This window comes from Herpailurus yagouaroundi, unplaced genomic scaffold, assembly GCF_014898765.1.
Source record: "Herpailurus yagouaroundi ecotype Mexico unplaced genomic scaffold, PumYag 77, whole genome shotgun sequence".
Lineage (NCBI taxonomy): Eukaryota > Metazoa > Chordata > Mammalia > Carnivora > Felidae > Herpailurus > Herpailurus yagouaroundi.
In genome coordinates this window covers 4129183-4142754 of record NW_024412388.1, presented here as the reverse complement: position 1 = coordinate 4142754, position 13572 = coordinate 4129183, and the positions used below count along the sequence as shown (strand labels likewise).

Sequence of the window (13572 nt, the reverse complement as noted above, 5' to 3'; positions counted from 1 at the left end):
CCATCGGGACACGGTGAGTGCTTGGGACGTGGGTCTTCCTGGTAACCTGTGTCTCCCCTGCACACGCAGTGACCACGTTTTATCTGCGTGGAGAGTGCTCTCCAGAACATGCTGTGTGTTGTTGCCGGGTTCCGTAGGTGACACCTCAGGGCACCCCAGACACGGGTAGTGTCTGAGTTCCTGGTTTGGTCCTTGACAGCTGAGGACCTGTCCCGAGGAATCCCTCTCCTCACGCTGAGCTGTGCCCCGACTTCCACGAACCAGGACCATGGCGAGCTCCAGGGCCCGGGCCAGACAAAGTTTCCGGCCACCCACCCACTTGCCCTGGCTGCAGGCCACGTCCAGCATCGGGCTAGGGGCGCTGGTGACGGCGCAGCAGGGTACACATGAGGACGGGACCTTCTGGGCTTCGAGTTGGGCCGTTCAGCCGGCATGTCCTGGCTTCCCCAGGCGGGGTCTATTTGCACAAGAGTCTGCAAACCTTTTGGTCCCTTCCTGTGCGCCTCCCCCTTATCCTTCTCGTGTTCCAGCCTCAAACCCGCCCACAGGGAAGGCTGGTGGACTGTGCGTGGGTTGGTGTCTTTATTGCTCTTTTCACCTCTGCTTTCCAGCAAACGCCAAAATGACAAATTCCTCGTCCGAAATGTTGCTGCTCTGATGAAATTCTATGAAGCGGTAACTCTAAAGATAAAAAGCAAAGAGACGGTCTGTTGATAACACAGTAACCCACAAGACAGGCCTGGGGTCCCTCCTGATGACGAAGGTCTGCCCCAGGCCCTAAGACCTCTGCTGAGGGCGTCAGACCCGGGCTCTGCTTTTGGGAGGGCGAGCGCACAGGCTGGTCAGGCACAGATACGGAGGGCGACAAACGATGTGAGGGAGGCGAGGTGGGGGTTCTTAGGAGAGGTACACACTCGGCGCTGAGGGAATTCGGGGACAGAGAAACTGGAGGGGGCTGAGCAGCAGCCCTCCCCAGAAGACACGTCCGTGTCTGGACCCTTAGTTGCAGGAAGGGTGTTTGCAAGTGTAGTCAAGTGAAGGATCTCGAGATGAGGTCGTTCTGCTTTACCCAGGTGGGCCCCAAATCCAGTCATCATCAGCGTTCTTTTTTGGTTTTGTTTTTTTTAGAGAGCGAGAGAACGTGTATGAAGGAGGGGCAGAGAGGGAGGGAGAGAGTGAATCTTAAGCAGGCTCCATGCTCAATACAGAGCCCGACCTGGGGCTCGACCTCCCAAACTGAGATCATGACCTGCGTCAAAGTCAGGAGTTGGACGCTCACCTGACTGAGCCACCCAGGTGCCCCGTGACCGGTGTTCTCATTAGACAGGAGGGGGAGACAGTGTCAGGCCAGCAGCAAGGGCAGGGCTGGGGAGAGGTCGGGGAGGCACGTGGGGTCTGCTCCGTGGGTGGTTTCTGGCGAGTGCTTGGGATGGAAGCTGGGCTGAGGGCCGAGTCCGGGGCTTTGAGGACCTGAGGTCGGTCCTGGTTTCCTCCTTTGACTGTCTGGGAACCTGAATATAAAGCTCACGGTTTCCAGGTTAAAGTCCCTTTGCGCATGGGGTTATTTTCTGTTTGCTATGGTGTTTGACTGTAAATCTGGTACATAATGTTTCTCGGAATCTGTTACTCTCCAAAGATATTAACCAAAGGTGGCCTTCCGAAGCTCGAGCTTTCTTGACAGACTTTTACAAGCTTTTATTTTTTACTTTTCTGTGTTCCAATAAAAATGCATCTTTCTCACAAGATTGGCTTGGGGGGACTGGCTTTTAAATGCTTCTTCAGGAAGTCATACGTCCGTTGCTTGTGTTTTTGAATGTCATCTGTGCTTCTGACCTCAGTTTCCCGGTAGAGCTGCCCTCGGCCTGGCAGGGCTCCCAGTGCCTGGAGCAGGACGGGCTCCCCGGGACCGGCCACCACCTCCTGCGTGGCTCGGCCCGGGCTGCGTCTGGGGGCTGTGCTTGAGCCAGCAGGACAGGAGCTCAGCAGGAAGGGCCGAGCGTGGGCTCAGCGCTGGGGGTCTTTCCAACACTTGAGCCCCTTCCTGTGGGGGGACCCCCGCCACCCCACGTGTCTGCGGCTCTCTGTCACTGTTGAGACCAGACCCAGATTTCAGCCAGCTGTTGCCTAGCAACCCCCTTCCAGGGCTGACCTCATCCTTGAGACGCCTTTTCAGAGAGTCTGGGAGCTCTTTAAAACCCAGCTTTTCTTATTGTTTTCTCCATCTGACGAGAGAAAATAGAATTACCTTGAACTCTTTGCTCCACGGCCATCAGATGTCCAGCTTTGACCATGTTGGGACTGTTTGGCCATCTGGAGCCTTTTGGGGGAGCTGTGAGGTTTAGGACAAAGTCAGCCTGGCTCTGGTTGTTGGCCTGGGCCCGGGCTCTGCCTCCCTGTGGCCGGCCTGTGACCGGCCACCCCTACGGGCACGTCCTCTCCAAGCCGTCCGTGAGAGTGCTTGGTGCCCGTCTCGGATCTGACCGGGATCTGACCAGGTCCCACCATCCTGTGCCCGTGAGCACTTGCTCTGGGGAGGGAGTGAGGTGTGGGGAGGCAGGGGCCGGGCAGCGAGGGAAAGATTGTGTAGAGTCAGACTGCCCTGGTCTGAATCCCACTTCTGCCTCCACGGGGGCTTAGTCTCCCTGCGCCTCTGTTTCCTTGGCTGCAAACACAGTAAAGGGGAATTTTGTGTTTGTTTATGGCCGTGTTGATCCTCTCCTGTCACTGCCCTGGGGACCTCGCTCAGGTTCCGGATGTCATCGTATAGTTGAGGTTCAAAGAATTGGCTCTGTATTAGCCAAAGTCATGGTAGCTGCTGTAGCTTCTGAACCCTAAAATCCTAGTGCCTAACTTACTAGAGGTTCATTTCCTATAAAGTCCAAACCGGGTGTTCCTAATCAGGGGGTGTCCTGCAGATGGTGTGGACTCTGTCTTGGGGCTCTGCCTCTTTAACAGGTAGCTTCCGGGGTTCTCTTGGAAGGGGAAAGAGCAGGCAGGCTCACACATCTGGGATTTTGATGGTCGGGCCCGGAAGCGGCAACGCCCCTGGGCAGCCTGCGAGGGGCCATGCGTGGAGAAGGCGAGGAGAAGGGACTGCCCCGTCCTGCCTGCTGTCCGCCTGTTCATTCCTTCGCACGTGCGGGTCACCTCACCCGGAAATCCTGCCCAGCTTGCGTCAGAGAGCAGTGTCTCGGGTTGTGTGTGGCCTCTTGTTGCATTTAGATGCAGTACTTTGGGGACAGGGGCCGGGAGCCAGTGAACTAACAATGGGCCCCCTGCACTGGCACTGTCTACACAGAGGCGGGACAGCAGGTGAGGGGCGGACACGCTCACCTGTTCCCAGGGCTGAGCCTCCTGGCCAGGGGAGGGCCTGCAGGAGACCCTGGTGCTGCCCTCGGGGTGAGGGTGGGTCCTCTCAGTCCCTTTCAGCTGTCCGGAAGGGTCTTCGTGTCCACTGTCCTCCTCGGCCTCACTGGAGTGGGCACCTGCTCATCTGCGATGGGGGACGTCAGAGGTTTTCCCCTCCTGAGCTTAGTGGGCATTGGATCTGTTGACTTCCTGTCGGCTGCTCGTGACAGTCACTCTGAGAGTCCTTTCCAGCATACTTCTCAAGCTCTCTGAGCTGGACGGTGGCTTCCTTGACACTCTCTCGCATGGACACATTCGTGGGCTGAGTGGTGATGGGCTTTGATCTCTGTGCCCCTCGGTCCCCAGAAGCAATAGGCTCTTCCCACCTTGATGCCCCAGGTCTCTGGGCTCCATTCACTCTCATTTCTGCTTCCAAACTGGCTGTTTCAAGGGTTTCCTTTGGGTGGGGCCCCAATTCTGATGCCCACTTACGTATTCATTAAGGCAGCATGGGCAGCAGTAACAGCCTCCGAGTCTCTGTGGCTCCACCTTGCACTTGGCAGAGTCTTTTCCCGTAGGCATCACTGTGGTTCACCTGAGGCGCAGAAATGAACAGAGGAGAGGCCGCTGAGGACGACCAGGGACCGGGAACCAGACACACAAAAAAATAGACACAGGCCCACGTGCGAAGAGCCCCGTGGGTGCCAAGTTCACGGCCGAGGGAAGCAGGACTGGGGTGTGGCCGGGGGGGGGGGGGGTGTTGTTTTTCCCCATCAGAATTTTGGTGCTTTCGCTTATTAAAAGCTTATCGGTTCAAGTTCTGAGAACATTAAATTATTAGACATGGCCTAACTGATAACTTTTGAATGCCATTCGAGAACAGGGGGGGCATCTCTTTGACTAGATCGTGGTCATTATTCAAATGGCTGGTCATTTGAGTAAATAGACATCTGACACGACAGAGCTTTTGTGTGCAGTTCTCCATGGTTTGATGTTTTAAAACCTTCACCTGCAGACCTCTTTGCTGGTCAGAGCAGTTCCTGAGATCGGGCCAGATCTGAGACTGAATTTTCATTTGTGCTGCAAGAGAGGCTTTCGTGTCTTTTATGAGTAGGACACGAACGCGGGCAGCAGAGCAGGCCCCCTTGGCTCTCGGGGCCTTTCTGCTGTCCGCTCGCGTGCTTTGCAGAGACAGGGCTCAAGGGAGTCGGTGTTTGAGATCGGCGTGTTGTGGACCGGACAGCGCTGACTGGGGGTGTTTCTCTGATAGGCGAGGAGAGGGTCGTCATCAGTGTGCTTTGTGGTTTCTCCGGCTGTCCCCAGGCAGGGACGCTCCAGGTGTCTGAGCCCCCAAGGCTGGCTGTAGGCGTGGCCCTGGCTGGGTGCACTCGCACCAGCAGGGACCGTTACCTGAACCTCCCATAGCACAACAGGGATTTGGGGGTGTGCCTTTGCCACTTCCCAGTGAAATAGAAACCGGGGAGGGCAGAATCCTGGACACCCCTAGGGCCTGGGAGGCCTGCACTCAAGTGGCAGCTGGGAGGAGCATCTCCTCCCTGGAGTCAAAGCCACGGGCCGTCTGCACTGCGTGCAGTCCCTGTGGCACCGGGGGACACCTGGAGCGCCTTTCCTGCTGCTTTTGATGTTACCCCATCCCCCCTCTCTTGGAGGTGTCCCTGTCGTCTGTCGGTTGGTTTTGGGTAGTGTCCTTGCCCACCAGCTCGCGGAGGGGCCCCTTGTGATGACAGTCTGACCCACATCCAGACGGGTCGGCTGGATGGCCAAGTCCCCAGAATGTGGCCTCTCACGTGGGAACCCTTCACTAGCTCCTGACCCCGGGACGGGATGCTGCTTCCTACCCCCCAGCAGAGCCCGAGGCAGGAGCTGGGACCTCACGCGGGAGCCGGCCCCTGCCTCTGATCGCACACAGTGAGCCAGGAAGGAAGGTGGGGGGAAGCAGGGCCAGTCGCGGGACCCCCTAGAGGTGAGAACCGACTGCCCCTGAGAACCAGACACCCCCCCCACTTCCAGAGTTGGAGCCACTTCATGGCTTCCCACGCAGCCGAGGGCCTCTTCCGCCTTCCACGGGGGCCTCTCAGTGGACGGCACGTGACACAAGTGCTCGGAACTTGAGTCCGAATCACTCTAAGCTGTGAGGCTTGAGGACCAGTACAAAATGTCTTGAGTTTGGAGTTAAATACTTAACTGTCTCAGTTTCCACGGGCTCCAGTTTCCCTGCCTTGTGACCCCTTCAGGCCAGCTGGTGGTTTGAATTCCGTAGGGAGGAGCGTCAGACAGTCTCGGGAGGACGGGTGGTGCTGGGAAGACACGGGCGGGCGTGCCACCAGCTCTTGCCTGCAGGGCGACATCAGCGTTGGTGCAGGCTGTTCCGTGCACAGCCCCACGTAGAGAGGACCCCTGCTCATCTGCACTGCGTCCCCGTCACTCAGTGGCCCTGTGGGCCGGCTTCCTCGACAGCTCGGCCTTGCTGGGGTGGGAAGGGGCGCCCCTCCTGAACACCAGCCATCCAGGCAAGAGACAGATGAGGGTCATCCTTGCCCAGAAGGCTCCGGAAGGTGGGAGCGGCGGCTGGGTCTGCTCAGAAGACCTTATACCCGTGTTACCCGCACATGTTAGAGGAGGCAGTGCCGCGGTATGACAACTGCCTTCTGGGGACAGGGTTTTATCACGTCTGTTTTTAAGCGTAGCCTCTTACAGCTATTTCGGCAGCATCATCAAGGGAGGGAGGGATGCCCCCCAGGGATTTGGTGAGCTGGGGTGGTGACTGGGAGGGAGAGGCTGGCATGCCTCTGGGTGCCGAGTCTTCCTGGGCAGACTGGGGGCTGGCGGGAGTCCCAGGGTGCTCCTGGGGAGGCCGAGTCTGTGGCGTCTCCCTCAGGTTCCTGGTTTCCACCTCGCCGTTGCGTTCGGTGAGCTATAAATGTACACGCTTGCGAGGTTGCATGGTAAGTTTCTGCGACATTGTCCACGATCGTTTACAAAATGGGAGTCAGAGCCAGACCGAACACCGTCCCGATGGAGGGTGCCCACAGCCCTGGGAGCGTGTAGCTGCGAGGTGTCTGCTGACTGCCTGTGGCTCGGGACAGGGCCTTGTTGGGGACACGGGGAGTGACCTCAGGACCCACCGACAGAGCCTCCGAGAAAGCCTTCCCCTTCCCCGGCCGAGCATGTTGAGAAATCACCCCCGAGCCGTCCGCTCGGCGTAGCGCTCCGTCGCAGGCGGCGATCTGTCCCCAGGCCTAATCTCTCCCCTTTGCGATTCCAGAGCCGAACACGGTCAGCTACAGCCAGTCCAGCTTGATCCACCTGGTGGGGCCTTCCGACTGCACCCTGCACGGCTTCGTGCACGGAGGTAAGAAGACAGCGGCTCCCGTGTGCACGTCCCCGTTAATCCCCCGGGAGCCAGGCTGCCGTCTGACCCAGTTTAGGCTCTTGTGTTTAATGAAGGAGAAGTTTAAACTTTTAAGAGGCTGCATAATAAATCACCGAAATACAGTCGGCGCCTGTTTTTAAAATTGGAAACGAGAGTCAGATGGATGACTGTCCTGATGGAGGGTCACTCCCCACCCCGGGACCATATAACCGTGAGCTGTTTGGTGGACGCCTGTGGGTCGGGCCAGGGCCTTCCCGGGGACAGTGATGTCACCAGGGAGTAACAGTGTGACCCGCCAACAAAGAGTGGCTACTTGAACATGGTTTTGCCACTGAGTTGTTCTTTCTTTCTTCCTTTGGTCAGACTCCACCTTAAACAAGGCTCGGGAAGTATGGCGGGACGTAGGGAGGACTTAGCTCCAGGTTCACAGGGGGCACTTTTTACCTTAGTGAAGTGTAATTGCTTTTTGTGATTTACAGAAAACAGTAGGTATACAGGCACTGACACAATGCCCTTCCTTTATGTTCTCATTTCCAATTGCCCGGAGTACCCAGCTCTTCCGTTTTCTCCTCAGAAAACTCCTATTCATCCTTCAAAGCCCACCTCACGTGGTGCCACTCTGTGCAGGGTTACACTGATACTTCCACCAGGGGAGGCCTCAGGAGCGAGGCTTGATCTTACTGTTTGTGTGGCCTCCGGGGCCTCACAGAGTCAAAGAGCCGCTTTCCAGGGACCTGTTCCGTGAACAGGAGGCACAGATTACTTTCAGGATGAGAAGCATAGGGTAATGGGCTGTGGGATTTGAGATATATTTTTTAAGTTGCTTTTTTTTTTTTTTTTTTTAGCTAGTCCTCTTTTCGTGTATATATACGTGTATATTTTTAATTTCATGATTGTCTTCCTCTTTCAACTAAATGCTGGCGGCGGTGCCCTTAGATGTGATTCACTTAGATCCTACCCAACGGAAGCCGTGCTTTGCAACCAACAGTACTTTCCAGGCGCGTGCGTGTGGTGGCAGGCAGGGCATCTCCGTACTCTGAGGACAGGGCGGTCTCATAAGCCGTCTCGTCTCCTCTTCTCCACCAGCCCTCGCCTGCCTCCTGGAAGTGGGGGGCGGCCCCTCTTCCGAGCCCAGGCTCCTGTAACTGCTGAGATCGGCCTTTCAGCCTGCCTGAGCTCCATCCCGCCGGGAATTAGTGAAACTCTGTGCTAGAACTTTTGCTTGTCTCGTCCACGTGTTGGAAGTTCGGGAAAGGTGGTGTTTCCTCCATCCGCTGTCTCCTTGTTGAAAAGCCTGGGCTCTGTCTTTGCGGGCAGGAGGGTGTGAGGGAGTTGTCGGAAATCTGGAATCCCACGGGTTATCGTGTTCACCCACGGGGCCTGGGCTGCTGCGTCCGTTCGATACCGGCACGGTTTTTTAAGAAGCGCATCGAAGGCATGTTTGCGATGGCTTTACAGTTTTTAATGCCTATTTTGGTAGGGGTTTTGTGCCCACAAGTTAAGAAAAAACACACCTAATATTTTTATCAAATGTGATCTCTGAACAGCGTCCGGGTAACTCACCGGGAGCGAATGAACAAAATTAACACTGTGCTGGAAACACCCGCGAGAGACCTGGGATTTTATGGTGTTTTCCTACAGAGAGAAGGCTGTCGATAGATGGTGTCTAAACTCATTTGAATCAAAGTTGCCTCTAACCTGTAATTCAGTAGGTGCCAATCGCAGGGGAAGCTCTTGCGTGGAAATGGAGGCCAATTTGGCTTTTATTCAGTCATCCTGTACCGCGTATGTGTCTTTGAGAAACCATTCCCCCGTGCCATTTTCTGTGATTTTCACACCCGAGATAGTCTTAATCTTGTGAACCCGCTCCTGTCCCGCCACTTAGAAACACACAGCACAGACGCTGGCCGCTGGCTGTGCTAAAACCGGTGGGGGGCGTAGCGGGTGTGGGAGGAGGTCCCAGATGGAATACGGGACGCCAGTCAGATGCCCAGTCTTGCGTCCCATCCTGGGTGCGTGGACGGGACCTCCGGTGACTCACTGAGGGAGGCAGGAGCAGCAGGGAGCTGGCAGGAGGCTGTGCAGAGGAACTTGGCCCAGTGTGCCGGGAAGGACCGCCGTCTGTAGCCCCATGCTTCTGACGTCAGGGCCTCCGCACAAGTGTCAGCCTGGGGTTTGGCCTCTGCCTTCCCTGGGTCCTGGGTGAGGCCTCCCCTCGCCCACTGTCGGTTGTGGCCCCTGAGGGGGCGACTTGGCAGATATCTGTGGGGGGTTTAGGGTCATGCCACAGTGAGGACCTTTTCATAGACTCGCCCGACACCCATCCTTGCTGAAAACGCTCGGTAAGAATGGGAATTGACGTTACTTTGTGACAGGATAAAACACAGGTATCTGAGCCCGAAAGTAAGCATCTTACTCTGAGGCGGAGTCATGGGCTCGATCCCATGAGCTGTGAGGTCGTGACCTGAGCCGAAGTCAGACGTTTAACAAGTGAGCCCCTCAGGCGCCCCCTATGCCTCTTTCTTCCTCTGGGCTGCTCCCTGCCTGTGGCCCTCTGTGGGCCGTTCCCCAGGAGGGGGTGTCTCTGCTCGCCACCAGCCCGACCACGACCATAGTGGGGGGCTCCCTGGGGGGTGGCCCGGCGTCCCGCTCAGGGCGGACTGGAGGTGTCCTCCACACGAATTCTGCACTTCTGAACTTCTGGCGGCCTTGGATTTTTTTCCTTTGGCACTTTAAAAAAACTTTTAATTAATTATTTGAAACCGAGGCATTCTGTGGAAGGGGGTGCAAGACGGCCTTTAACCAAACCCAGCTGTCCCTGCCCCCGCTTCACTTGAGCAGCTGCTCTGGCTGCGCTGCTCGGATGTCTGTGGCTCCATCTCCCCGGCGCCTCTCGGCGCATCATCCTCAGACTCCGCCGGCGTGAGTACCGCCCGCGCCACGCCAGGCAGAGCGCCACGACTGCGTCGCCGTGTGGCTTTGTCACCGCGGTCCCTCCTCGTCACCTCATCTTCCACCGACTTTGAACACCCAGCTAAGCCTCCGTGCCTCTGTAAAATGCTTCTCAGTACGGTTTTGCCCGCCAGGCAGTCGTTCGGTACGCGTTTCCCTGGAGAGAGCGCCCTCCCCCGACCCAAGCCGGCCCGCCCGTTCCCTGCACCTGCTGCACGGCTCCCCGGGGCCGGGCGCTCAGACTCCTAGAGCTTCCCGTTTCCTCCTTGCTGGTTTAGGTGGAACACGTCCTCCAGTGGCTTCCTGTGAAAGGTATGTATTAGCCAGATTAAAGGTTCAGGGGCGCCTGGGCGGCTCAGTCGGTTAAGCGTCCGACTTCGGCTCGGCTCATGATCTCACGGTTTGTGAGTTCCAGCCCCGCGTCGGGCTCTGTGCTGACGGCTCAGAGCTAGGAGCCTGCTTCGGATTCTGTGTCTCCCCGCCCCCCCACGCCCCTCCCCTGCTCACACTCTTTCTCTCTCTCTCTCTCTCTCTCTCTCTCTCTCCCCCTCTCAAAATGAATAAAACATTAAAAAAAATTTTAAAGATTCAGCTGCTGGGCTGAAGGCCCCAAATGGTGGCTTCCACAAGACAGAGGACTATTGTGTCCTGTGTAATGATGCAGTTGTGAGAGGTCAGGGGCTCGCGTGGAGGCTCCCTCTGCCTCGGTCTGCTGTCCCTGGGGTGGCCCTGTTTCTGCCGGGCGGCAGCACAATGTGGCACCAGTGTTCCGCCCAGAGGCAGTGGGGCTCCCGGGAAACTGCACCCAACACTCACGTCCACTGGTGGGTTTAGCTGGCCAGATGCGTCTGTCGAACACTAGAGTTGCTATAGAAGAAAGGGAGAACTGATGGGGGGCACTCTCTCGGGGGCTCAGTGGTTTATCTGCAGTTTGTGTCTGGCATGCTTTCCCAGGGACTTGGAGGCATTGGTGCATCACCTTACGGCTTCTGAGGTTCCCGTTCAGAAATCCAGGGAGTCTGGCCACACCTCTGCCTGTCCCCCTTCCCCGATCCTCACTGCTCATTCTAGCCTCTGCCCAGGGCCCTTCCACCATCTTCCTGCTGTCTGCTTTCCTGAATAACAAATTGTGTGGTCTGCAGTTTCCGGGCCCCCCTCCCCATGCTGTGCTTAACAAACCCTCTGCAGCCACTGCTCTGGATGGCTGTGCCCTCCCCCCACCCCCCACCGGGTCCTGAACACCCCAAGCACCCATAGGTCTGGGGACCTCGCTGGGGAGCCGCTGCTCCTGAGATGGAATCAGATGCCTGCAGCTCTGACCTTGCCCCTGCCAGGCCCCGCCCCTGCCAGGCCCCACCCCTGACAGCACAGCCTTTGCAGCCGGTCTTACCCGGCAGTCTCGCCAGCTTTTGTGGGGTCGGCCCTCCGTTTGGGCTTTGGACCCTCTTCCTGCCCCCTTCAGGGGTTTTGCCCCATTGGCCAGCTCATCCTTCCCACGGTGTTGGTCTGTCCACTATCCTGAGAGGTTGTGGATTGTGGTCTCATTCTTGCTGCCTGCGGGGATCACCAGGGCACTCAAAAATGCAGATGCCCGGGCCCCACCCGTAGGACCGGAGGCCATGGGGAGGCCCAGGTGTTCCAGTTGCTGGAGCTGCCCGGTGATTCTGTTGGTCGGGACGGCCTGGGGGAGAGGACACAGCCGGGAAGGGTGAACCTTGCTTGGATCCATCGCCCAGAGTGTGTTTCCTGCCTTTGAAAACCATTCCCAGCTCTGAAACCTTCTTTTGTCTGCCCAGGTGCCCCTACGACAGCCGCCCAGCGCCCTGCTTCATGCTAACTACTTAAAAGCTGGAAGAGGGAGAACATTGTTCCTGCAGCCAATTATCGTTGTCCTCTGTTTTTGAGTTTATTTATTTATTTTGAGAGGGAGAGAGAAAATCCCAGGCAGGCTCCTCACTGCCAAGGTAGACCCGGACGTGGGGCACGTGAGATCGTGACCTGAGACCGGATCGAGTCGGACGCTTAACTGACGGAGCCCCCCGGGTGCCCCTATTTTTGTCCTCTTTATTCACCCTGTGAAAGACCCCAAAGCTGGGAGAGGAAGGGAGCTTCCAGGCTCTCAGTCCGGGGGGGGGGGGGGGGCCTAAGCTATTGGCAGTTTTTCTCTGTTCGAATCGCAGGCAGTAAGTCAAACTGCGGGTGGAGCCCCAGTGTCCCTAGACCAAGCTGCCGGGTTGGGTCCCACTTGGCAGGCTGGCGTCTTTCCCACTCGCAGGACAGGCCTGTGTGCAGGCCACGTCCAGTGGGGGAGCCACGCCTTCCGCCTCACCCCGCCTGGCACCTGGTTTTGAGGGTGGGGTGGTCACTGGCTGGAATGACGCTGCCTCTTCAGCTTCAGCCATGCCTGCACCCCGGCCCCGGGTGTCGTCAGAGCAGCGAATGGACGCCCCGCATGGTAAGGGTGAGCACTGATGGGCTCCGGGAGCCAATGCTGCTGTTTCCGAGAAGAAGGGGCCAGCGCGAGGGGCTTTCTGTCCTGTGCTGTCGTGAGTCTGCAAGTGAGCGTACCGCTGGGGCCCCTACCCCTAGCTCCGATGCACTCTGGCGGTCTGGGGGAGGCGGGTGCGCACTGGCTGGGCTGGGGCCCCTGATTTCTAGAGTGACCTCACTGACCTGACAAGGCTCCCAGCTCTGCAGCTGGAAAAAGAGTGAATGATGGAGTCATGACTGCCATAAAACCTTTGTCTTCAGAGTCGCTGATGTTCCACTGTCACAGTGGCCTTGGTGTCCTCAGGCCAGCTGGAGGCCGGTCATCTCTTTCCTGGCAGAGTGGTGTCCCCAGCCCACCTGTGCCCCATGCCTCCACTGCCCCTTTCAGCGCAAGCCGCTTGCGCTCCGTCCCTCCTGTCTCTCTCATCGTCCTCTCTCGAACCTGCTCCCAGCACCTCCCTCCTGTTGAGGAGCCCTCTGACCTGCCAGAGCCAAAGCCGGAGAGCCCTTGTCGGCACTCAGTTCATCCGGCCCCTCTCAAGCTCCCTCCCCAGACTCCTTCCTCCCCTCCCTGCACCCTGAGCGCTCTCTCTCTCTCTCTCTCTCTCTCTCTCTGGGAATCCCTCTGGGACTCACCTGGACTCCAGCTGAGTCCTCAGGACCCCCCACCCTGGGATGGCTGCCGGGGTCCCTGGGTCCCCCAGACCCTGTTCCCAGGCGTCCCCCTGTAGTGGCAGCCAGGCCATCCCCTGGGTGATCTGGCCAGAATCCCCGTGATCTCCTGTGGCCTGGCTGGCTCTCTCGCGGACTCCCCACCTCATCTATCAACCCGTCCTTTGGGCTCCACCTTCAGAACATACCAGAATGTGAGCTCTCACCTCCTCCACCGCCCTCCCCCGCCAAGTCCCCATTACCAGGGAAATGGCCTCTTGCCTGGTCTCCCGACTTCCCTGAACCACTTCTTTTCCCAATGCTGCAGCCTCGCCGAGCCTGTTACACCAGAAATCCGGTCAAGCCGAGCCTGTTCCAGACCCTGTGGTGGCTCCTGTCTCACTCCCAGCAGACGCCAGATCTTTTTATTTGTGCCGCTTCTGTCCTTATGAGGCCTTCCAGGAGGGCCCTCCCCTGTGCCTCTCCGACCCCCCTTATCTTGTCCCCCCTCTTCACAGTCCCAGGACACCTGGGGCACTTCCAGCTGTGGACCCTGCCCCCCCCGCCCACCCCCCCAACCACCCCACCGCACCCTGTGTTAGGTAGACCCCACCCCCACCTGCTGTCTGTGTTCACAGGCGCTCACCACCCACCCCTCCCGGAGCGCAGGCTCACAGGGTGGGGACTTGGCGTGACGTGCTCACGGCTGCATCCCCAGCACTGAGTGCAGGGCCTGG

General features: G+C 58.0%; 1 protein-coding gene across 9 annotated transcripts in view; it reads left to right on the top strand.

The window, feature by feature from the left end:
* The window catches only part of ACOT7 (acyl-CoA thioesterase 7), a 102430-nt gene that overhangs the window by 51286 nt on the left and 37572 nt on the right, over positions 1–13572 (top strand). For all 9 annotated transcript variants that reach the window (XM_040459756.1, XM_040459744.1, XM_040459771.1 and 6 more), the window contains exon 6: positions 6635–6721. In XM_040459756.1, coding sequence (XP_040315690.1) covers positions 6635–6721 — 87 coding nt within the window. The remainder of the gene's footprint in view (positions 1–6634; positions 6722–13572) is intronic.